Below are 26890 nucleotides of genomic sequence, written 5' to 3'. Positions count from 1 at the left end.
CTGCTCTACCTCCAGACCCATCTCTGCCTTCATTCCCTCTCCGCCCCCAGCCCAGCTCCAACTGACCCCCAGCCCTCATTCGCTCTCCCCAAACCACCTCTGCCCCCAGTTCCAGCTCCACTCCACCCTGCTGCTCAGCTCCCAGCCCAGCTCTGCCCTCATTCCCTCTCTGTCCCCAGACCAGCTCCCCCTCTAAATCCAGCTGCTCCCCCATCACCATTTCTGCCCCCAGCTCCATTTTCAGCCTACGCAAATGGATAAAATTTTCTGAACCTGATTCTCCCCTGTGTTACACCAATTATATGCCAAGTAACCCACTGAAATCAGGCCCTTCTAACTGTAGGAAATGTATCTTCAAAAACCAGAGTGAAAGATTACATATTAACTATCTTTAAACCAATACATGTAACTAATTAATGAATAATATATTTAAATAGCTCATTACTATACAGTTGCATGGTATTTCCACTCCACTCCTAGCTGATTAGGCCTCAGCTGAAATATTGTACCTCTTTCTGGGCACCACATTTTAGGAAAGATGTGGACAAATTGGGGAAAGGTCAGAGAAGAGCAACAAAAATGATTAAAGATCTAGAAAACATGACCTATGAGGAAATATTGAAAAAACTGGTTTTGGTTTAGTTTAGAGAAGAGAAGACTGAGGGGGCTCATAATAGTTTAAGTACATAAAAGGTTGTTATAAGGAGGAAGGTGAAAAAAATGTTCTTGTTAACCTCTGATGATAGGACAAGAGTCAATGGGCTTAAATTGCAGCAAGGGAGGTTTAGGTTGGACATTAGGAAAAACTTCCAGTTAAGCACTGGAACAAATTGCCTACGGAGGCTGTGGAATCTCTGTCACTGGGGGGTTTAACAGCAGGTTAGACAAACACCTGTCAGGAATGTTCTAGATAATACTTAGTCCTGCCATGAGTGCAGATGACCTATTGAGGTCCCTTCCAGTCCTATACTTCTATGATTTAGAAAGTGAATCTTAGTTAGCAGCCGTGGAAAGATAGCATGTCTACATCCTAGTTGCATCTTTGGATGTATGAGGCTAATGTATAATACACACCACTGCGAGTTTCATCATATGGATAGTTTGCAACAAGGTCTCCTCCATGAAGGTTGGCTGAGAGGACAAAGGGAATATCCATAATCCAGTGGATGATACTTTTAGTTTCAGGAGCAAGCTATAAGAAAACAGATATTTTCAGCAATTAACTTTGATAGTCCATGTAGTAACATATCCAGCAGTCTAATGCCTTTTAAATACAGATTACAGGCTTGCTTCTGATCACACTGATGGCCCAATCCATCTAAGTCAATGGGAATCTTTCCATTGGCGTCAAGGCAGCTGATTGACATTAGGCCCTTGCACAGATGTCAATCTGGAGTAGCTCCATTGACTTTGGTGGATTCACATCAAAGGAAAAGGTGTAAATTAGATCAGAATCAGACCCTATATTTATTGCATCTCAGTCTTTGATTTTACCCTGCTACACATAGCACAGGAAATATTGCAAATATTATGGTAATCTTGAAAACTATGAAAAAACAAATGTTGATTTCAAGGATGTCCACTGTACATTCTATGCTGTATGTTAACTACAATGGATAGATAGTAAAATTAAACCTGTGCTGAGCTGGTAGTCACTTTTCATCAACAGGCTGCCAAAATCTGTAATCAAAAGCTGGCTTTTAGGGCCATAGCCCCTTAAAAGTGTATGCCAGTGCACCAGTAGGGGTTCCTGAAGCATTCTGCATGTGAAGATCAGAAGTAGGCAGAACCCCTCCAAACATGTTATTTAAGAATATGGGTACATAAACAAGAACTGAGTTTCCAGCAGGTAAGATCAATGTATAAGTGAATTCTGGCAGTGTTCCACAGATGGCAGTACCAGGATGTCTTATCGACAAGGGAAATGTAGGAGACAAAGAACTCAAGGATGACTCCATGATCTCTGGTCTTAAAAAATGAAGGTTGGAGTAAAGGAGAGTGAATGTGAACTAACAGAATGGACCAAAGAAGACTTGCTACACAAAAGGAGGAATCCAGTTTATGAAACATTCAATAGAAGGAAATTAATGGTGCACTAGGAGCTGACAGATTTAAGACCAGAAAATGGATTATTTTGTTACTTAAACTAATCTAAGTCCGGAACATTGTCTTATTTATTTAAAAACATAGGCTTCTTGATGTAAGAGCCAGCAAGAGAGCTCTCTTTGGAAAAGGATGAAACACACTCCAATGATTTGGTGAAAGTACAGGACATTATTTACCTTAGGATTCTGGTCCACAGCTTTCCTCATGTTTTTCAGTAGGTGATTGTTTGGGCCACCTTCTCTCTCATTAACGTAAACTATTCTATCCAGGTCAGGAAAATTACGGTTCAGGTCTATTCCTTGAGCATTACTTCGACCAACAAACCAGTCTTTGAGTTCACCAGGCTGAAAGGGAAGAGAGAGAAGACAGGGAAAACAAAAGTAATTCAGGCCATCTGTACAGACAAACACATATGTATTAATATTATTATTAATTATGTGTATTACTGTAGCACACAGGGGCCCGTCCTAGAACAGGACCACAATGAACTAGGCACTGTACAGACACAGAACAAAAAGATCCTGCCCCAAAGGGATTACAATCTAATTATTAGAAAGAGACAATAGATGGATAAAGACAGGGGAGTACAAGTAAACGAGACAATATAGGTGACAGGCAGTGGTCTTTGCACAACAGCAGCCTAACCATTGTCATGGTTTTTGTAGACATCATAGCAAAGGAGAGTTTTGATGAAGGAGTTCAAGGCAGAGAATGAGGCAGTTTTGCAGATGTTTAAGGGGACCACCTTCCAGACATGAGGGGCAGCATGGAAGAAGGCATGAAGGTGCTTGTGATGGTGGAGGTCAGCATCATCGGCAAATCAGAAAGCTGCAACAGGTCGATAGTGAAAGAGAGATGATAAATAGGGTGGGATTGACTATGAAGTGCTTGGAAAGTGAATACTAGCAACTTATATTTGATGTGACAGGGAAGGGAGAGGCCAGTGGAGAGATTCAAAAAGAGAGGTGACATGGGCTAGGAAAATGATCCCAAGGAGCAGCATTCTGAATGGATATGAGCATGGCAAGATTCCATTTACCAAGGTCAGGGAGCAGGATGTTGCAGTAACTGAGACACAAAATGATGACAGCTTGAATGAGAGTTTTATCTGTATGATGGACAGGGAAGGCTGTAATTTCGAGATGTTATGCAGAAAGAATCAGCACAAACCTAAAATAAATTTGCACCCTGGACCAAAGCCTTCAGTCATCACTTACTAAGGCAAAACTCCCACTGAAGTCAACAGTGTTTTATGTGAGTTTGCACTGTGTGAGGACTTCAGGATTTGGCCCTAGAGTTGGATTATTGCAGATCAGTGAGTGTTAGTAGCTTAATGCTGAGGTTAAAGGCAAATTCTCTTAGGAAGGGCAGCCTTACATGGCAAAAAGTTCAAATTTCTATTATCCTGCTTCAGGTCACATTATTTCTAAAAGATCAAATACTAAAGTTCTTATGCAGACAAACTCCTATGAAAGTCAATGTTCCTCATCCAGAGAAGAGTTGCGGCTGTTCAGAATTTCTCAGGAATCAGGAACAATGTGAGTTTTGCATTAGCAGGAACTTCCAGATTTGGCTATGATGCTTTCAATTTCCATTAAAAAAACATATCTGTTCCCTGAAGCTGACCAGTGACAGCATGTACATAACTACTTTCTGATGATTATTTGTATTCTCGCTCATTATGACTTTAGCTAATGGAAAATTCATGGCAAAGATATAATTTTGGTTTAATTTGTGGGGTGTATCAAACCTGCCATAAAGCTCTGTGTACAGTAGCACTATACAAATAAAATTCAAGTAACACTAAAACAATACATGTAAAGCATTTTTGGGAGTTTCTTCCGGAAGGCAGAAAAGGGGTTCTTTCCCATTTTAAACCAGAGTTTTACAAAAAGTGATTTAACATGAGCAGGACATACTGACCAGCTGGTAATTTATGGGAAATATACCTTCCCCTTTACTGCCACTAGAGGGAGCACTAATACTGAACATTTTGGGGAAACAGTGATGGTAACCGATTCAAACACAAGTGTTTCATTTCCATGAGTTTAACAATATTTTTAAGAAACTGAATCTTGCTTATTTAATAATATATACAGCTTTCATGTGGGAAGTTTCAAAATTACTTTAGCAGTAATCTTTACAATTTAATGTACTCAAAGTCTAATGAAAATATATGGTGTTAGCGAACTAAACTATAGCTATTTGATATTATTTTATATTATAAATCATAAAAACGATCACATCTTTATTAAAGGTGCAATTATAGTTCTCAGTAGTGACCATACACTAAAACCCCAATCCTGCAAACACTTCTGCAGATATTTAACTTTAAGCATGTCAGTAGTCCCATTCATTTCAACGGGTATATTCATTGGAGTAAAATTACGAGTGTGCGTAAGTGTAGAACTGGTGGATGAAACATCCATGAGTAATCCATTAATACAATTTTAGATCTGCATGAACAGATCACAATTTTCTTGACTGTATTCATTATCCTAAATTATCCTAAATTTGCTGAATACGTCTTGGTCAGTAGTTGTTTTTTTAGAAGAAGCTTGTTCAGAGTCTCTGATATTTGAAATTAAAGCAGTTTTATGAGACATATAGGTCACATGGTATGTTTCTGTTCCCTGACTGGATGGATGTAATTCTTAGAATCAGGTTTCCAGTGAGAATACTCTTAATTATTACTTAAACTTACCCTTCCACCAATATTTTGCAATATTCCATTAAAATTTGCTGTTTGGGGGGAAAACATTCTGGTCAGTAAACTTATATGTAGAATATTTATGAAATGTGACAACAGAAAGATCATGAATACAGTGAATTAGTTTAACTAAAATGAATATTTGGAGACAATTTTTTGCAGTATTTGCCTAGCTCTATCATATAGCTTATTAAAGAGGACAATTACAATGTATTGTACTATTAAAAATAGTGTGTAAGGTGGACTCGTCAACAGTCATTGCAGTGAAAATTCATATATTTCTGAGCTTGTTCTATTAGTGGTGTTTTTCACTGAGTCTAAGGTAGATACAGATCGTGATTACAATCCTTGTATACCTTGGCTTACAAACCTGGGATGCTGCCTTCTCAAACCCATCTGGATTAAAGGATGGCATGATGTGGATGCGTGTGCTGTGGATCAAGTTGATAATTGTCTCATTTCCCTTCTGGTATTCATTACATAGGTACTGAGCTAAGAAAATGAGCAGCTCCCTTCCAACGGCTTCATTCCCGTGCATATTCCCAATATATTTAAATTCAGGCTCCCCTGCAACACAAAGAAGAAACATCCCTTAGACAGATGCAAAGAATATTCACCAAAGCCCATGCCTCATGGACAAAGTGTGGATAAGGTCACATAGCATATTACACCTCTTTCTAACACTATTATTATAAAGAAAAGGAGGACTTGTGGCACCTTAGAGACTAACAAATTTATTTGAGCATAAGCTTTCGTGAGCTACAGCTTACTTCATTGGATGCATCTGATGTAGCCAAGCTGTAGCTCACGAAAGCTTATGATCAAATAAATTGGTTAGTCTCTAAGGTGCCACAAGTACTCCTTTTCTTTTTGCGAATACAGACTAACACGGCTGCTACTCTGAAAACTATTACTGTAGCTCTGTGTCCCCACCCTTAGTCCCTGAAGATCTAAGGGAGAGAGATTGAAAATGTCCTTCAGGATAGTGAATTTAGATTTTTAAAACAATCCAGCTAATTAAATAAATAGTAATCTTTATTCAGGAGTTTGTCTAAGAGTCGAGAAAAGACACCAAATTCTGACCCAGTATATCGGTGTAAATGCACCATTAATATTAATGGTATGACGCTGCATTTACATTGTGTAACTGGTATAATCCAAATGTAGCCCATACATTTACGGTCTATAAAGAATAAATTCACTTTTCAAGAAAGGAAAAGTGTTGCTAAATTAATCTTTTAATTGTTAATGTCATTTCAGGGCTAGGTTAAAACACCCCCTACTTGCAAATATTTAAACTGGAATGATATTTTTTATAACGCTCCCAATGAATAGCAACTGCTCCTGGAGGTCTGAAAGTCCTGTTTAACAACTGTCTGAGACATTCACTTAGTGCAGTATCTTGACGGGTAGAATGTGTGGTTTTTCCTTAATTAAATAAAAACTCCAATCTTCCCAAATTATGTTTATTGGTCAATATCATTGCAGCTCTAGATACAAGAGGAATGTGCAGGAGAGAGTCTATGGTCCCTAGAGGCATGAAGAATTTATATGCATTTATTATTTTAAGGTAATATCTTGGGCCCTGATCCTGCAAACATTCAGGCATGTGTTTAACTTTAAGCACGTGAGTATTCTAACTGAAATCAAGGGGACTCTCGTGCTAACGGTATGCATATTCCTAAGTGTTTGTAGGATTGGAGGCTTAATTTTCTTTTTTATCTGTGTTCATCTCTAGATATGATGATTTAATTTTTCATTCCATTATAACTGCTCTCATCTGATCAAGGAGTCTTTCAATGATATCATAGAATCATAGAATATCAGGGTTGGAAGGGACCTCAGGAGGTCATCTAGTCCAACCCCCTGCTCAAAGTAGGACCAATCCCCAACTAAATCATCCCAGCCAGGCCTTTGTCAAGCCTGACCTTAAAAACTTCTAAGGAAGGAGATTCCACCACCTCCCTAGGTAACGCATTCCACTGTTTCACCACCCTCCTAGTGAAATAGTTTTTCCTAATATCCTACCTAAACCTCCCCCCACTGCAACTTGAGACCATTACTCCTTGTTCTGTCATCTGCTACCACTGAGAACAGTCTAGATCCATCCTCTTTGGAACCCCCTTTTAGGTAGTTGAAAGCAGCTATCAAATCCCCCCTCACTCTTCTCTTCCGCAGACTAAACAATCACAGTTCCCTCAGCCTCTCCTCATAACTCATGTGTTCCAGTCCCCTAATCATTTTTCTTGCCCTCCGCTGGACTCTTTCCAATTTTTCCACATCCTTCTTGTAGTGTGGGGCCCAAAACTGGACACAGTACTCCAGATGAGGCCTCACCAATGTCGAACAGAGGGCAATGATCATGTCCCTCCATCTCCTGGCAATGCCCCTACTTATACAGCCCAAAATGCCATTGGCCTTCTTGGCAACAAGGGCACACTGTTAACTCATATCCAGCTTCTCGTCCACTGTAACCCGTAGGTCCTTTTCTGCAGAACTGCTGCCGAGCCATTCGGTCCCTAGTCTGTAGCGGTGCATGGGATTCTTCCGTTCTAAGTGCAGGACTCTGCACTTGTCCTTGTTGAACCTCATCAGATTTCTTTTGGCCCAATCCTCTAATTTGTCTAGGGTCCTCTGTATCCTATCCCTACCCTCCAGTGTATCTACCACTCCTCCCAGTTTAGTGTCATCTGCAAACTTGCTGAGGATGCAATCCACACCATCCTCCAGATCATTTATGAAGATATTGAACAAAACCGGCCCCAGGACCGACCCTTGGGGCACTCTGCTTGATACCGGCTGCCAACTAGACATGGAGCAATTGATCACTAACCGTTGAGCCCGACAATCTAGCCAGCTTTCTATCCACCTTATAGTCCATTCATCCAGCCCATACTTCTTTAACTTGCTGGCAAGAATGCTGTGGGAGACCGTGTCAAAAGCTTTGCTAAAGTCAAGGAACAACACGTCCACTGCTTTCCCTTCATCCACAGAGCCAGTTATCTTGTCACAGAAGGCAATTAGATTAGTCAGGCATGACTTGCCCTTGGTGAACCCATGCTGACTGTTCCTGATCACTTTCCTCTCCTCTAAGTGCTTCAGAATTGATTCCATGAGGACCTGCTCCATGATTTTTCCAGGGACTGAAGTGAGGCTGACTGGCCTGTAGATCCCCAGATCCTCCTCCTTCCCATTTTTAAAGATGGGCACTACATTAGCCTTTTTCCAGTTGTCCGGGACTTCCCCCGATCGCCATGAGTTTTCAAAGATAATGGCCAATGGCTCTGCAATCACATCCGCCAACTCCTTTAGCATTCTCGGATGCAGCACATCCGGCCCCATGGACTTGTGCTCATCCAGCTTTTCGAAATAGTCCCAAACCACTTCTTTCTCCACAGAGGGCTGGTCACCTCCTCCCCATGCTGTGTTGCCCAGTGCAGTAGTCTGGGAGCTGACCTTGTTCGTGAAGACAGAGGCAAAAAAAGCAGTGCAGTATCTTGATGAGTAGAATGTGTGGTTTTTCCTTAATTAAATAAAAACTCCAATTCCAATCCAATTTCCTACTCCACCTATATAGCAACGGATCTGAAGCAGCCCATTATTCCTGTCCTGAACTCTTTCAAAGCACCTCAGTCCTGATCTGCAGTTTCACTTGCTGAATCATTTCAAGCAATGGGATATGCTTTGAATATCTAATATTGAATACCTGATCTGATCTATATTAACCGGTATGTCATATGTAAGACACGGGAGGTAACTGTTCCGCTCTGTTCAGTCCTGGTGAGGCTCCAGCTGGAGTACTGTGTCCAGAGTTGAGCATCACACTTTAGGAAAGATGTGGACAAACTGGAGAGAATCCAGAGGACAGCAACAAAAATGATAAAAGGTTTAGAAAAACTTTATCCCTGAACCTGTAGAATTTTACAGGTTACTACCACTAAATCCAAACATGCTTGTTAAGCCCTCTAAAGCCAATTCCTCTTCTTCTCTTCATTGTTTTATCAGTTTTCTATCAATAACAAATTCCTTTTGACAGTGCCCATTTGGTGCTTCAAGCAGAGGAGCATGAGCAGTAGCACAGTGATATCAGAGGTAATGCAGCCAATCATCACTCACTCCCTCCCTCCAACAACCCTAACCTTTAACCCTAAACCTGCTGCCTGCCTCGAGGAATCTCTGCCTGTCACACTAAGTGGGCATGGTTTAAATGAACTAAAATAGTTTTGACTAGGCAAAGGTAAATGATCTTGCCTGAACCAGGCATATTGTGGAGGGGGCCACAGTGCAAATCTCTATTCTCTTTCCTACTCTTTCCACCTATATAGCAACTGATCTGAAGCAGCCCGTTATTCCTGTCCTGAACTCCTTCAAAGCACCTGCAGTTTCACTTACTGAATCATTTCAAGCAATGGGATTGAAGTATGCTAATGAACTGGAGGGAGGGAGTGATGACTGGCTGAGTTACCTCTGCTGTCACAAGGATCCAACCAGCGGACCACATTCACTGATGCATCCTGATTACATGCCACCTGAGCACATTGCACACACACTAAGACTTCATTTACCGATGTGTTTTTCTATGTGACATGATAATAAACAAACGTTCGGACCCTTGCTGTTTACTCAATATTACACTTTTGGCATTTCAACTGCAGAGCTCATTCACATTAAGCACGCCCATGCAATTTACCTGCTGGAAACAGAATTATTTTCCCTATAATTTCAGGCAGGAAAAGGTAGTGACTTGTCAGTTTTTAAGGCACCACATGTCTGTACAGAAATTCTTTAAGAGCCAGTAGAGGTATCTGCTACTTCCTTTCTGAATACGGCTACTACAGTTATAATCCTTCATAGAACATCACCTTCTTGTGAAAAGACACAATCAATTCAAATTTGATGTAAAAATGTTGATTTTTGTAAAAATTAACTTCCCCAAAACCTAAGACTAGTAAAAGTATTTCCATGTTGTTGATTTTTTAAAAACGCGTAGACAAGTTTTCAAAGAAGAATTCCAGTATTTGCAATCCAAAAACCTAAAAGTGAAACAGACTAAAAACAAACATGAAATTGACTCCATTGATTCCCATGGCTCAGGATCAGAGAAATGCAAGTGAGTCATTTCAATCAATTTTCAAAAACAGCATCTAAATTTGAGCGCTCAGTAATTGGATGTCTAACATTAGACCCCCTAGATATCTGAAGTTGGGCACTTAAAATTAGAAGCACTCAAAATTAGAGTCAATTTCTGAAAATGTGCCCTTACCTTTCTGTATCTTAGTTTTACCTACAAATGAAAAGTCCTATATAAATGCTATTATTATTATTATTTTATTATTATTATTTATTAAAAGATCTTCTTATTAACATCATAATAATCTAGTAAGGTCATCACAAAACAGAAGCAGCTTGTCTCAATTTCTGCTTCCAACGAAGCCCTTTTTTTTTTTATAGTAAAAACGAAATGAAAAGGTAGCAATTTCTATTGGCAATCCAGTACTCAATTTTTCTAAAATAATTTAATATCTTTGGTAAAGCACAAACTCCTTCAGTTGCTCTGACTGTTAGAGGGCTTTTACATCAATCCTGAACTGACCTCAGAGTACATTAAAGCCTGATAACTGATTAAGGAAGAAGTGTTTTAAAATGTTAAGCTTTTCTGGTGACAAACTGACAAGCACTGCTACATGTCACTAGCCACTTCTAAAGGCACTGTCACCTAAGGTCTTGTTCAATTACTTTCTAGAAACACAACTCCAACTAAAGATAATTTATAGAATAACCACTTATATTTTCAAATAAGGCTATATCGCAGATGCAAGTTGTTGGGTTTTTTTTAAAAAAAACCCACAACCAGATAATTCTTTGAATGCCTGTTTAAAGGCAATAATGCTTTTAAAATATTGGTTTGGGAAGTTTCTGGAGCTTTAAAGTGTTTGAACTCATAGATGGACAGCTACATTTGGCATCTATTAATCAAATATATTATGAGTCCAGAGGATGCCATTCAGTTACATTTGTTGTAATGTTAAGAGCTAGCATGGAAGAAATGTATAATAACTCATGTCATGGAATGGGGGGGAAATCATATGAAGAAAGAGTAACTGCTGAAAGATTAAAGTGGTTTATAAACAGCTTTGCAAATGAGTTAGAAATAACCTTAGAAAGGACAGACTCCTTGTTCTGCTCTCTCATATTCCCCATTGAAAAGCTAGCAACATTTCTTAGGTAATAAGGTTAGTGTTTCTGATTACTTCCATTTGCCTGTCATTTTTAAATATCACAACCTGTAAACTATTCCTGCAGCTACACAATGCTGCAAATCTTGGAGCTCTTGCCAAAGGAAATTCATTAATCTAACTGAATTTGAGGACTTTCATGCTCTATGATTTTGTTTGTAGTTCAGAGAGACAGAAATTCTCCGGGGATCAAATAAATGAAAGCTCAAGGGGTTATGTAATGGATTTCTCTGGTCCATATGAAAAAAAAAATGAGATTGAAAGAAAGATTTAGAGAAGGAGAAAAAGAGAGGAAATATAGCTTTCTGTTACCCTGTAAACTAAATGACTGCAACCTGACTCATCTCTCTCTGTGAGTTGTGTGAAGTCAATGCTAGTATGTTTCACTTAAATTCTGCAATGCAATGTTATTTTCTAAATCGTTATATATTAGCAGCCACGGATAATTTTAGGGTGGGATTTTCAAAAAAGCAATTCTAGCCTAACTCTGCTCCCACTGAAATTAACAGGAGTGTTACCATTTACTTAAGTGAGAGCCAAGTTAGGCCAACATGCAATGATTTTGGGAAAATCCCATTCTTCATACCCTTGTAATTAACCACCAGAAAATACCCAGAGCAGAAGACAATGGAAACAAAAATTCATGAAGCTCTTGGGAGATGGCTGCTTTGAAGCGAAGTAACAGATCCATTCTTTTTATCTCATTGAACTCAAGACAGGTCCCAACTCCCAAACAAGTTTATCTGAATTTGAAAAGTAAATATTAAAATAATCCTAATTTAATATAAAAGTGAAACTATAACTTTGTGTAGCATATTAAACTATGAGATAAACCTAAAGAACAGCTGAACTTGTACAGCTCATCTTGGCATTTATAAGGTAAGAACCCACCTGAGTACTACTGGGTGAATGAACACCCAAAAAGTTCAGAGGGCCTAATTATGCCTGCAAAATGGTGTCTGAAACATTAATCAAACCTCTTTGGTTTGGAAATGAAGTTCACAAAATTACTTTTTTCAGTGTATTTCCACCTCCTTCACCACTGAGCAAAACCAGGAAATGCAGAGGTGCATTGTGCTTCATATTCAAGCTAGTCATCTCCACCATAAAGGGTCTTCATGACTCTGTGCTTTTCTGGCTTATAGCTCTTCTCTAATAACCTGTCACCCACTGCTAAGGGCCTGTCTACACTTGAAATGTTATTTAAGATTAAGGTAGGGTGTAACTTTAAAACACAATAGCTATTCCTGAATAACTTTGTTTGTGGACACTTTTCTTCCAGAATAAGAGTGCCTGTAGGAATATAGGACCACATTAGATCTGAGTAAATTGAGTTTGGATTTTGACATAAGCGATAGGCCAAAAGCATGTGACCAAAAAGAATGAATTTATGAGAAAGAAGAATGGTTTGTGTCAAACTTGTAGTGACCCTCAGAATATCAGTGTTATCTTATTTTAAGGTTTGGGCTAAGCAATAGAAATAAAGAAAACGTGGTCAATTGGACACCAGGTGCAGAAAATTGGTTAGAAATGCCTAGTCCAGCAGCTAGGGGAAAATATTGTCAAATAAGATAAGCAGAAAACCTTGAAGAAAGTAGAGTATAGTCCTAAACTGCTTCAGCTGACTTTAAAGTCCAATTACCAGTAATGGCATAATTTGTTTGTTTGTTACAGTGTATAAAAAGGAAGGTTTTCTAGGGGTTCATCAGAGCTTTTCCTTACCCCTTTGGCATCCCACCATGATGGCAAGAAGAAAAGGAGTACTTGTGGCACCTTAGAGACTAACCAATTTATTTGAGCATGAGCTTTCGTGAGCCACAGCTCACTTCATCAGATGTGTACCGTGGAAACTGCAGCAGACTTTATATACACACAGAGAATATGAAACAATACCTCCTCCCACCCCACTGTCCTGCTGGTAATAGCTTATCTAAAGTGATCAGCAGGTGGGCCATTTCCAGCACAAATCCAGGTTTTCTCACCCTCCACCCCCCCACACAAATTCACTCTCCTGCTGGTGCTAGCCCATCCAAAGTGACAACTCTTTACATAATCAAGTCGGGCTATTTCCTGCATAGATCCAGGTTTTCTCACTTCCCCCCCACCCCCAAACACACACAAACTCACTCTCCTGCTGGTAATAGCTCATCTAAACTGACCACTCTCCAAGTTTAAATCCAAGTTAAACCAGAATATCTGGGGGGGGGGGGGTAGGAAAAAACAAGAGGAAACAGGCTACCTTGCATAATGACTTAGCCACTCCCAGTCTCTATTTAAGCCTAAATTAATAGTATCCAATTTGCAAATGAATTCCAATTCAGCAGTTTCTCGCTGGAGTCTGGATTTGAAGTTTTTTTGTTTTAAGATAGCGACCTTCATGTCTGTGATTGCGTGACCAGAGAGATTGAAGTGTTCTCCGACTGGTTTATAAATGTTATAATTCTTGACATCTGATTTATGTCCATTTATTCTTTTACGTAGAGACTGTCCAGTTTGACCAATGTACATGGCAGAGGGGCATTGCTGGCACATGATGGCATATATCACATTGGTGGATGTGCAGGTGAACGAGCCTCTGATAGTGTGGCTGATGTTATTAGGCCCTGTGATGGTGTCCCCTGAATAGATATGTGGGCACAATTGGCAACGGGCTTTGTTGCAAGGATAAGTTCCTGGGTTAGTGGTTCTGTTGTGTGGTATGTGGTTGTTGGTGAGTATTTGCTTCAGGTTGCGGGGCTGTCTGTAGGCAAGGACTGGCCTGTCTCCCAAGACTTGTGAGAGTGTTGGGTCATCCTTTAGGATAGGTTGTAGATCCTTAATAATGCGTTGGAGGGGTTTTAGTTGGGGGCTGAAGGTGACCGCTAGTGGCGTTCTGTTATTTTCTTTGTTAGGCCTGTCCTGTAGTAGGTAACTTCTGGGAACTCTTCTGGCTCTATCAATCTGTTTCTTTACTTCTGCAGGTGGGTATTGTAGTTGTAAGAAAGCTTGACAGAGATCTTGTAGGTGTTTGTCTCTGTCTGAGGGGTTGGAGCAAATGCGGTTGTATCGCAGAGCTTGGCTGTAGACGATGGATCGTGTGGTGTGGTCAGGGTGAAAGCTGGAGGCATGCAGGTAGGAATAGCGGTCAGTAGGTTTCCGGTATAGGGTGGTGTTTATGTGGCCATTGTTTATTAGCACTGTAGTGTCCAGGAAGTGGATCTCTTGTGTGGACTGGACCAGGCTGAGGTTGGTGGTGGGATGGAAATTGTTGAAATCATGGTGGAATTCCTCAAGGGCTTCTTTTCCATGGGTCCAGATGATGAAGATGTCATCAATATAGCGCAAGTAGATCAAGCTGATCACTTTAGATAAGCTATTACCAGCAGGACAGTGGGGTGGGAGGAGGTATTGTTTCATATTCTCTGTGTGTATATAAAGTCTGCTGCAGTTTCCACGGTACACATCTGATGAAGTGAGCTGTGGCTCACGAAAGCTCATGCTCAAATAAATTGGTTAGTCTCTAAGGTGCCACAAGTACTCCTTTTCTTTTTGCGAATACAGACTAACACGGCTGTTCCTCTGAAACCTGTCATGATGGCAAGGTGTCCCCCAGGCCCGATCTGGTTGTGAATATTTGGTCAATGCTTATAATTGTATTGTTGCTAGGGTATAGGACATACAGGAGTATACACTTGTATTCATATATTGAATGTAACCACCAAGTGGCCTTGGAACTAATAAAAGAATGCCTGTGTGGCAGCTGAGTCATGGTAAACCCTAATATACATATTAGAGAAATTATTTCCAACACTGTCTCATTCCTATTAACTTAATCCACTTTCTTACCTATTCCAGAATAACTCCATATACAGACAAGCTCTTACTATGCTTGGAACAGCCTCCTACATGATGTGGGCCAAGTATCCTCTCTCTCTGTTCTAGAATAACCTCCTTAAGACCTATTCTTTCATGACATTCCAAGGCTGATCTCTCCCTGATGATGTGCCCTCTGGTACTTACACTTCAAGTGTTATCTGATGTACGCATCTGAATTAGACTGTCAGATACTGAGGACAGGGACCACTTACTTTAATGGATGAAAGGATCTAGCTATATGTCTATTACGTGTCCACATAAGCCTTGCCTTCACTGCTAAAAAAGGTGTACTTTTTACCTCAGGGTAACTAACATACATGATCTATCCTGAACACACCATGCAGACCAGGCCCTTCAGTTTTACCATGAGGTAGACTCACCTTGAAGAGGGTAAAGGGCTGTTTACTTTGCAGTTTACCTCATGGTAAAACTGAAGTACCTGGTCTTCACTGTGTTTTTACCTTGGAGAGATCATGGATATTATTTTCCATGAGATACAAGATGTGCCCTTGTTTGTTTGTTTGTTTGTTTGTTTGTTTTTTGGGTTTTTTTTAGCAGCGAAGACAGGGCCATATTGCCTTGTGAACAGTTCTGGTGCTATGTAAATGAATCAATAGATAACCATGCTTTCCTGTTATAATAAATAATTTGAAATAATTTCTAGCTGCATTCATTTACTGAAAAAGTTCATCTAAATAGGAAGGAGTATAATTCAATAGCCACAAAGTTCTGGTTTCTTAAGAATTGAGAAATATAGTAAATAGATGGCTAGAATTGTTGATTTTAATTCAAAGCAGATAAATAATGAGTAAAAATTAAATTAAAATTTTAAAAGCAATAAATCTCTCTCTGATGGGTTTGGCCAAGAGACTAGATTAATATTTGTTTTTGTATTGGATTTATCATATTCAAATTCTTCCCAAGTGCTTTAGAAAAAAAATGTATGGCAATACTTTGCACTCATATTATGCCTTTTATCCATCATTTCCTTACAATGGAGGTGTTATTAGTGCCATATTAAGGATGAGGATAGTAAGGAAAAGAGAGGTTAAGTGACTTGCCCTGGTCCACACACAAGTCAGTGGCAGAACTGGGAACAGAACCCAGCTTTCCCGTCTCCCACTCCGTTGTTCTAACTGCTAAACAAGACTGCCTTCTCTGGAGCTAGATGCTGGTAGTGCAGTGACTGTGTGAGCAAACATATCACCATGAATATTAGCTGTGGAATACAACAGGTGCTACTCAGCTTGTCCTCTCTGTTTATTAAGACCAGCAAACTTTTAAATTAATCACACAGTCTGCACAGAGGTTCATTTCAAAGGGATTGGCTGTATTCCTATACTTTGGCTGGCATACGACACAAAGATTTTTCTTTAATTTTCCTTTTATCATTGCAATGTTTCTTTTTATTACAAGGAAGTTTTTATATATGACAGGTTTAGGTGGGTGTATGCAAGATGGTTCATTATCAAGTTCATCTGACAAGCTTTTATCTCTTCAGCATACTCTAAAATATCAGTGATTTTATTTCAGCGACAGAAATGTCTGACACTATCATGGTGGTTCAAAAGAATTGGATTAACAATTCCATTCCTTATTCCTGGGGTAGATATATAGGAAATTTAAAACTAAATTGTAGCTCAAATCCTCTTTATAATGCACTGCAGCTCTTACCAGTGGTAGATATTCAGAACTTGGGGGTCTATTCTCCTACTGTTGTGCATTAATGACTGATAAGACTAAGAGGATAAATCGCCCTCACTAAGTTCATGAGACAAACACTAAGATGAAATAGTCCATTCTGTCCAGATGCAATCTTGTGTTAGAGGCATCAGTAAGACAATGGACAAAAACACCAAGAAATTAAATGAACTCTCTCTACTATTTTTGTAAGTTATTCACTGGAAACAAAAAATCACGACTTACACCAAAATACTTCCTTTGCATGAGGGACCCATACAAAGAGAAGACATAACCAGGAAGTGGTGCAGGCCCAATTTAACGTTACCCTGCAGTTTCTTTGTACCAGGTAGGCTGGCAAAAAGGGCAGGGACAGACCCAGCTCACAGAATTTCTGCATCACCTCCGCAGCAGCCCCCGGAGCAGGGGGGCCAGAGGAGAGAAGGAACATAGTGAGGGAGGAGGGGGCAAAGTCAGGGCATTCTAGGGTTGCCACCCATCCAGTTTTTACCCAGTCAGTCTGGTTTTTGGCTTCTGTGTCCGGGTGCCATTTAGGGTTACAAGGTGCCCAGATTTGGGGGACCTGGCAACCCTAATTTATAGCACCCAAACCCAAAGCCTGGTTACTGCAGGGCAGGGGAAGGCGCCACGTCATTAACCCACACTAGCCCCTGCTCAGCCGGGGCTGCCTCCTACCTGCAGGCATGCTTCATGGGACAACCCTGTGAGCGAAGGGAAGAGAGGAGTGAGTGACGGGGCCGGGCCTTTGGGGGAAGAGGCGGAGGAGGGGGCAGGGCCTCAGGGGTCCGGTTACCAGCAATTCTCATGCCTCAGTAATTCTGTGCCCCTGTACAGGCCCATAGGCGTCGCTGCAACAGGGATGCAAGTTAGGGCAGCCTTCAGGACTGCTTCAGCCTGATCCTTCCACTGTCACTGCTAGTGCTACAGCAGCTACACTGTGACTTATACTCACGCGAGCTTGATGAGAGCTCACACCAGTATGTGCCCATGAGCAGGGACTAGAGCAAGCCTTAGAGGAGAGGGATTTGTCACTTCAGGGAAGTGAAACAGCCCTCAAATCCTGCAGAACCTGAGAATCCTTGCTGAAAATAGACTCCAAGCCTGAGGATCCAGGGACATCCCTGCAAATCCTGTTCCTTTCTCCAGATTTCTTCCCCCATTTCCCGGATGGCTCTCTCAGGAACCACAATGGCATTTTTGCCCCCCACTGCAGCAGCCCATTCCTGGTCTTTCTTGTCCTTGGGGAGCTAATGCTGATTGGATCTAACAGCAGCTTGCCCTGCAGTTTACATCCCATTTCCAGGGGTGCATGCCAAATAGAGCAGCTGCTCCTCAGCTTTATCCCTGCACCCTCATCCCCATCGCACACAACGCTCCAGCCTCCAAGTTCTAGTGCAGGGGCATTTCTGCTGACTTTGGCTACACTTTCTTTGCTGGTTTCAGGGTCTTTCCTACTCCATACAGCACAGGAGGCAGCAAGGGAGGCTTCCTGCCGCTGCCCCAACAATATGCCTCGGACGCTGTCATGGATGGTCCCTTACTAGCAGTGACAGCAATTTGTCTCTATGGCAATTCAGTGCATTTTATTGAAAATAATCTCGATCTTCCTCTCTCTCCTTCCTTATCGAAACTCTGCATTTCAGCAGCCATGATGCATTTTAAGACAGTAACTGTTTCTGGAAATTGCCAATGACTAAGGACTTGTTTACCCAGGGAAATTGACTATATAGCTCCCCTGGGTGGATACTCTATTCTGGAATAAAAGTGACTTTATTCCAGAATAATTATTCCACTTTCCCCACATAGACAAGTCCTAATGCTTATTAGCTTTTGCTTGAATTTACTGTTATTAGTCAGGAAGTTTGTGAAAGGATTTTTAAAGTGAAAAGCCATCTTTATTTGATCAGTTATAGGAAAAGCAAGCGGACACAGAGCAAAAGCTGAACAGGTTAAAAAAAAATCTACTTTTATGAAACACAAACCTATGAGGACGAACAAAGGACACAAATTACATCAGAATATTAGGTTTTATGATTTGATGTGCTTCAGAACACACAGTGATCAAGAAAGATTGAGGGGTAAGTTATCTTCTTGTAACATTCAATATCTTTGGGGTACTTTGTGATGGTCTCTTAAAAGAGGAGGTCAGTAATAAGCTTAGTTTCTTGCACACTTTTCATAGTACCAAGCAGTATCATGTAACCACTTCAAGGGTTCATTCTTCCTATCTTCACTGTCCGTAGTTATTGCCACTAGACAGAATTCTATCAGTTTAAATGGCTGATTGGGAAGGGCCATTTGGGAGAACAACAGGTCTTAGAACATGCTAATCTCATGTTTCTGAGAAAGTTACAAGCAGCCTCTGTCTCATGATGGCTGCTACAGCCCTACAGAGGCATGTGACCAAGTCACCTACTGGACTCCATGATAATACTAGTGTTTTTCCGCTGACTAGGTGTGGGAATCAAACTCAGAGAGACAAAGGATTCTTGCCATATGCAAAAACTATTTAAGGCAGGGGAGTGGCATCACCGCGGTTGGCTCTTCACTGACTTCCCGCCCAAGAAAGAAGACTACTGAAAACACCTGAGAAGAAAAATACTGAACTATGGGAAAAGGGCTGAACCCAGGCTAGAGGGTTGTCTGGCCTGTGAAAGGAATACCTGTAGTTTTAAGCTCCAAGCAAGTGCAGCTTGTCTTCAAGAATCTCTGCAATCTGCCAAAACAACATTTAGGGTGAGAATTTGCTACACATATCCAATTTCTTTAGTATATTTAAACTTAGGTTGTGTGTTTGTTTTATTTGCTAGGTAATCTGCTTTGATCTGTTTGCTATCCCTTACAAATTACTTAAAAATCTATCTTTTGTAGTTAATAAACTTGTTTTTGTTTTGTCTGTGTAGAAATCATAACTTGGGGCAGAAAGCTATGTATATTCCTCTCCACATTAAGGGAGCAGCCGAATTTCATGAACTTATGCTGTGCAGTTCTCTGAATTGTGCAGCGCAATACAGTATAATTTTGGGTTTATACTCCAGAAGGGGTGTGCACCAGAGTAACTGGGCAGTTCCTTAGCAGAGCTGATCTCAGCATCTGTGTGCTGGATGTGTTCCTACCTTTTATGTGTGCTGGTAAAGTGCAGTCTGAAGCCTAGGAAAGGGCTTGACAGGCTGCATAGCAGTATGGTGTAAAGGGAACCCAGGCTGGTGGGTCAAGCAGGCTCAGTGGTACCCCAGTTCCAAGTGGCACCCGGGGTGCGGGGGAACCTGTCACACCCTGCTTCCTAAATCAGGTTGTTTGTGATCAGTTGCAGCATGTTATAGCAGCTAATATTCTCACACTCTTCTACAGTTAGAGACAAATGTTTTATCCTCTCTGAAAACTAAGATTAAAAGCTTTTAGATAATGTGCAGCTTCGATAATAGCTCTAACAGTTCTTGAGACAGCAACCACTACAGCAAGCCAGAATTGAAGTGGAAAGAAAAAAGAGGCAATTCTTCCTCAAAGAGTTATTCATCCTTCACACCAGGCAAAAACATGGACCTGGATGGCCAGACCAGCATGCAATATGTCCCTATTCACATATTTGTTAGAACATAGAAACCCTTTATTAAATGCCCCCCCATTTCCCTGTAAAAAATAAAACAGGAAAAGAAATGATAATTTACTGTAAACCAAATCTAAGGAGAGGAAGCCAGTTTGACAGAAAAGCTAACCTAATCAAGCTTGGTGCGCAAGAGGAAGAAAAGAATCGTATTATAGTTTGTTGACTCAAGAATAATGATATCAGCCTACTGAGCTGGGTAAAACCTTTACCTCAATAGCAAATAGAAAAAAGGAAAAGGGCCTGTTTCTAGAGGTTTGTTTGTTTGTTTTTCCTTCTCACATAAGGGACTGCCAGACAGAGAATGCCAGATGGACAGTGACCTTGGAACTGGAAGCTGGGACACAGCATTGCAATTGTGAATCACTAAAGGCCATTAATGTATATGCATTTCATCTTGCTTAACAAACAGTCTGTAACAGCTTTAGCATCTGATAGGGAGACACATCATATGACCTGCTAACAGCCAGACTGTTCGCTATATGGGGAAAAAATGTAAGGGGGTTGGTAAATTCCCTCAGGTTTCCCTCACAGAATTTCCATTGGGGTTTGCCTTCAGAGGAGCAATCAGTGGGTTCTAAACTCAGAGGAGGCTGAGTCAGGCATGGGATTACAGCCCAAGTACCCAGGCAACGACAGCAGAAGTTGCAGTATCCGTCACACATATGGGGATGTCTATACTGCAAAGTAAGACTGTGTTTGAGCCCAGATCAAGCCTAAACCCCTTGCATCTACATTTCAATTGTGCTAAGCCAGGGCTTGGACCTAGGGTTTCAGGACCCTGCAGGGCTGGAGAGTCCGAGCTCAAGTGAAGCCAGGACTCAGCATCCAAGTCTTATCGCTTTGCAGTGCAGACACAACCTCACCTGACTCAACCACAAGTATCCCACATTTCCATGGGACAACTTCCTTAGTCCTCTCTATCCCAACAATCTGCAATCTACTCCACTGAAAACAGAAGCCACCCCCGCCCTTTGCTAATGGCAGCAGCTCAGGTCAGCATTAACTCATTTTCTTCTGATCTGTAAGCACACTGTCAGAGAGCCTCCTGGGTTTGCAATGGAGGGTGAACCTACCAAGCCTTTTGCAAAGCAAGCTGCTCCCTGGCAATGTCCAGGGTGAGCAGCAAAGTTTTCCCACAGTGCACCATGGTCCTAAGTTAAAGCAGCCATATTTCAAGGAGGAAGCACTAGGGACTATGGGATATGGTTACTTTGATTTGCAGTGTGGACACCATAGGTTCAAGCACAGGTTAGAACAAACTTAACGTAAGGTTAAAATACAGTGTAGCTCCTCAAGCCCGGGGTTCCCTAACACAGGTCAGCTGACTCAGGTTCCACTAACCCCGGGTTTACATTGCAGTGTATACATACCCGAAGTGAGCAGTGAATGAACTCCAGGATGAAAAATTATGAAATTTATAACTAGACAATTGCATAGTGATCTCTGCATGTGACAAATCACGCAATTTGATACAATATAAATCTACACGATTTATGCTCCCCAGCTGCAGACAGGCAGAAGGGCTAGTTAAAAATAACAAGGCATATTCTTTACAAAAGGATGACTAATAACCATTTCCTACAATTATAGCCAGTCTGCCTCCATTAGGCTATGCACATCCAAATACAGGCAACAGCAGGATCAGGAACTGAATCTCTCTTCCCAGCACTATCTGATTTTTTTAATTCCTCTGAGAAACATTAAAAGCTACAGCAAATCCATCTATTTTGTGGTCTCTTTCATCTCTTTCAAAATTTTCTATCCCTTTTATGTTATTAGCAACACATCACAGAGGCTTTTTCTTGCCAAAGCACCAAAAAACAAGTCAAGCTGGTGAGAATTAACATTTTCTTTTCCATTATATAAGGGCACGATCCTGCACCAATAAAATCAAGGAGAGTTTTGCCACTGGACTTCAATGGCAGCAGGATCAGGCACTTTGGGCTTGATTGGTTTTCTACCTTGCATCTAGTGCAGTCATTCACACCTATGACAAGGGAGTGCAGAACACTATCGGACCTGATTCTCCAGTCACACTAGTGTCAATCAGAAGTTCTGAAGTCAATGGGGTTGGGCCAGAGTAAAATCACTGCAAGCAAAATGCCATTGTGCCCTACCATTCTGACCTGAGAGGCTCTTACACTCATGTTACACAGGTATAAATGACGACACAAGATGCAAGGCAGTGAAAAATCAGAACCACAACCCTTTTAATGTGCCTGTGGTGTGTACTGTATGCCGGCATACATTAATAAATATTAAATACTAGAGCTGGTCAGAAAATGGGGCAGGAATGTTACCCATAGATCATTTTGATTTATTGATGGCAAATCAAAACCCAAGCTTTTTTAGCTGAAAACCAATGTGGTCTGGTCGGGAAGCCTGGCCATTGAAGAGAATGGGGCCACCGGGCAGCTGAACTACAACTCCCATGAAGTATCAGAGTGGCATTTCAACTCAACATTTTTGGTTTTCAGGTGTTTTGGGTTTTTTGACGAAAAGTCAGAATTCTCCAAGGAAAGCAGACACTTTTCATGAAAAATTTCATTTAATTGAAAACCAAGTTTTCCATTGAAAAGCAAAAATTTTCCATCAAAACTGACCAGCCCCATTCAATAGAATAAGAATAATACCATTAATTATCCACCTGCTTATTGAACAGCAAATCAGAAATGATTGTTCCCTGGTTAGAGTATTTTCTGCTTCCTCTGCTCTCTAGAGATACACATACCACCCGTTTTACCTGAGTCTCAAGTAGACAACAGTATAATTAATTTTTTAATAATTAAAACAGGGACTTGATGAAGTGCAAACCAGTAACCAGTGTGACTTATGCAAAACCTGTACAGGAAACAAACATGGGAGCAGATTTTTATTTTACATTTTTTATGATTGGCCTTTGTAAGTTTTGCTATTTTGTCCTTTTTTTAAAAAAATGGTTAGCTCTAAGAAGCAAATGAAAAATGGGAAAGACTGTTAAGATACTTAGAGTAGGAACAGGAGACGTACTAGGAGCCCTAACTCTTTAATCCAACTTCACTGATCACCTTGCTTCTGAACAACTTTTCCAATTGCACCTTTTGTACACAACAGCAGAAGAGAATTAATAGATATGACGCATCTCCGGAACCTGTGTGGGTGGAAAATGTCAAACAGCACCAGGAGACAAAGAGAAGTGTAAACTGTAGCTAAAACTTCAACACACAAATAAGGAGATACAGCATGCAGATGGCCAAATAATCTCTGTAAGCAAAAATGTAAATTCATCAAAGCTGCATGAACAATTTCTTCACAAAAGGGCCTAACCCTGAGAAAGCTGCAGAAATCCAATCTGGAAGTGACCGCTTAAAGGCCAAACAGATTTACCAAAATACTTCCAAAGCTTTAAAAACACATGTACATGGACCACCACACACACAATCCCCACTCTCTTTTTGGGTTTGTTTAATACAAAACCAACAAAATGAGCTCCAGACTCTCAGCATGTGGCTGAGAGCACTGTGGAGATGGTGTCATCCAAGCAGCATTATACTTATGCTAATACTTGTCTTGGGTACTTCTAGAAGGAACCCTGGTACCTCTCATGATGGATTGCCAGGTGAAATAAAAGTGGCCCTTTTTCTCTCGTTGGCTCTGTCTTCATCCTCCTTCTCTCTCACTTCTCATTCTATCTTGTCCCAGGCTCTAGCCTGGACAAAGCACTAGAGTGAATATAACGGATGAAGTCCTGGCCCCACTGAAATCAATGTCAAAACTCCCATTGTTCACCCACTATTGGGAACAATCCCACATTAGCAGGGGGAGAATGAGATGATCTAATGATCATTCTGCCACTGCTGCTTTCTCAGTCCACTACTCTGCAGTTTTTTCTTTATCACCCCCATTGCTTGCACTACCCCAGCCAGGTGACTCTCTTCCCCGTATTTTACTTCTCTAAGACTATTAGGGCAGAAAATGTTATGGTTATGGGAGAAGCAGTGTCTTCCTAATGTGAGCTGAAGAGAGAGTTTACAGAAATAATTGCTTAAATCAAGTAGGAGGAAAGGTGTGGTGCATGGCTAAATACACATTTGACTAACTGTTGAGCCAGAGCCAGTAATTTATAGAACAAAGAAAAATTGTGGAGTCATGTGAAAACTGAAATCCATCTTTTTTTCTACCCACTCTGGTCTTAGAGACATGTTTATATATTATTGGATTTATGTATTATGTACACACATACCTCATGTCCTTCACTCTTCTACTCAGGAGTTAGGAAGGTCATTCTGAGTTCATGTAAATATTTTTCATACCATGCTGTTCACTAAGTACTCCTTATATATAAAACAAATACCTACTTTTAAACAAAAGGAGTAGCATTTACAGATATTTAAAATGGCAAGAAAAAGAAAAAATTGGTACATTTTGAAAACTAAATGCAAACCACATGACTCCAATGGAGAAAGAAATAGAATTCTTTTAGGAAGCAACCCAATAATCACTGGTCTTCATTAGCCTCCCACCCCCATGCCCTCCGATCGAGTGGTTTGTTTTTATTTAATTGCACAATGTGAAAGAAAAGCCCTATGTGCCAAATCAAGCTATTGTTTCAGTATATGATTAATGTAAAACTGCTGGGATCATTTTATAGAATGTTATAAATCTGGTTTGTGACATATTTTTATTTCTTTTTCCTTTTTTAAAATGCACTTTACTTAAATTTCTCTCATCTTGAACTTAAGTTTTATGACCGAATCTATGAGGACTGCCAAAAGCATGTTTCAGTATATTTTATCCAGCTGTATGCCAAGCCACAAAAGGAAAAAAGAGAACTTGGGCTCAAAATTTAAAGTAAAATAAAAAAGCATTCAAATTATAGGAACACAAGAACATGAAGGCTAAGGGGCATGAGATTACCACATTGTCCATTGCACCCAGTACTGAATGGAATATCACAAACCTATGAAGAAGAAATCAACATAGATCTTATCCAAACACTGTGTTAGCTCAGTAGGCAGTGACAATACCCTCCATCTATCTCCTTTTCCAAAAATGTACCACTGCTCCTTGAACTGACTTGACCCTTTTTCTAACTGCAACTGCAAAGGTCTGCATGTGTATGCAGTAGATCCACCCCTTTTATTATATCTTTACTAGTAGCAAAAGCTATCATTAAAATTAAATTTAGATTTCCATTATAACCACCTGTTCCCATGCTCATTTAGACCCTGATCCAGCAAGGCACTTGGGCCCAGATTTTTAAAGGTATTTAGGCGTTGAGGCACTCAGTGTTTTTCTAATGCCTAACTGATTTAGGAGTCTTAATATCATGTTCTAAAGGGACTTAAGCATTTAGGAGCCAAAGTCCCATTGATAGTCAATAGCATTTAGGCTCCTAAGTGCCTACATCCCTTTAGAAAATGAGATTTAGGCTCCTAAATCAGTTAGGCATTGGAACACTGAGTGCCTCAATGCCTAAATACCTTTAAAAATCTGGGCCTTAGACATGAGTTTAACTTTGAGTACACATATTGATTTCAATGGGATTATTCTCATGCTGAAAATGTTAGTATTTTGCAAGATTGGGGTATCATGACCTCATGCAAAAAACATCAAAATCAACAGGAGTCTTTTTACTGACTCCAAAGAACTTTGGATCAGTCCCTTACTTTGGAAGATTTCATTTTGGGTGGAATTTTGGTCTCTGTCCAAAGACTTTTTAAAATTATTTGTTTGTTTGTTTATTTTAAGGAAAAAGCTCGATCAAGATCTGTTTCCACAGTTCTGAGTTATGTGAGGGAGAAAAAATAAGGTTCCTATTAAAAAAAAATATTATAAGACTTTTTCTTTGTACACGCATAACTCAGAAAAACAGCTGAACTTCACAAGCTGAAACTTTCCAGGTATCTTGTTTTCACTGAGCACTGAAATAAATGTCTGAGCACTGAACAAAACTCCAGGCCAGTTGTAAAAACAGATTTATTATGGATTACACATGCCTGGTATGAAATTTAGAGGCATGATACTATTTACAGGACTTCGGACTAAAGTGCATACAAAACAGCAACATTACCTACATCAGTGTAGTTTTGTGCTCCTGTTTCATTGTGGATTTCTATAATTGTGAACATTTTTGACTAATCAGCTGTGGAAGTGCACAGAAAAATCAGCAGAAAGTGATTAAAAACATTAAACTTTGTTTTTCTTCCTTTATTTAAGAAATGGGAAATGATATTTAAAATCTTATATCATTGTAATATTTAGCCAACAATTGTAACCCTCCAGAGTTAGGAAATATAAAATTTAAGGGGTCAAAGTTATCTCAATGAAGCCAATGTACCTATACCCAAGGGCATTGAAACATTTTTTATAGTGGGGGTGCTGAGCGCCACTGAACAAAACTGGAAACTCTGTATATGATGGAAACCACTTCAAGCCAAGGCATGCTGCCGCACCCTAGGTGTCCCTAGTTCCAGCACCCCTGCCTGTACCAGGGATGAATGCAGCCCAGGATTCTCATGATAACCTACACTCATCTACATTGTACGTATTGGGCTAAACTCATCTCTGGCGTAATTCAGCTAACGTCACTGAAGCAACATAGGGGATGAACTTGAATCATAAGAGTATTTTAAATTGCTAGTTATGCCATTAAATATCTTCCATAATATTTAGAAGGCCTATTTCTAACCTTAA

The 26890-nt window shown here is 40.3% G+C and overlaps 1 protein-coding gene across 1 annotated transcript in view; it reads right to left on the bottom strand.

Moving 5' to 3' along the window:
* CPE (carboxypeptidase E) overlaps positions 1-26890 on the bottom strand; it is a 92679-nt gene that overhangs the window by 17636 nt on the left and 48153 nt on the right. The window contains exons 2-4 of the mRNA XM_048847629.2: positions 5187-5383; positions 2283-2450; positions 1075-1192 (exon numbers count right to left, since the gene is read on the bottom strand). Of these exons, the coding sequence (XP_048703586.1) occupies positions 1075-1192; positions 2283-2450; positions 5187-5383 (483 nt within the window). The remainder of the gene's footprint in view (positions 1-1074; positions 1193-2282; positions 2451-5186; positions 5384-26890) is intronic.

The sequence above is a fragment of the Caretta caretta genome, chromosome 4 (assembly GCF_965140235.1).
Source record: "Caretta caretta isolate rCarCar2 chromosome 4, rCarCar1.hap1, whole genome shotgun sequence".
Lineage (NCBI taxonomy): Eukaryota > Metazoa > Chordata > Testudines > Cheloniidae > Caretta > Caretta caretta.
This window is presented reverse-complemented; position numbering and strand designations above follow the sequence as displayed.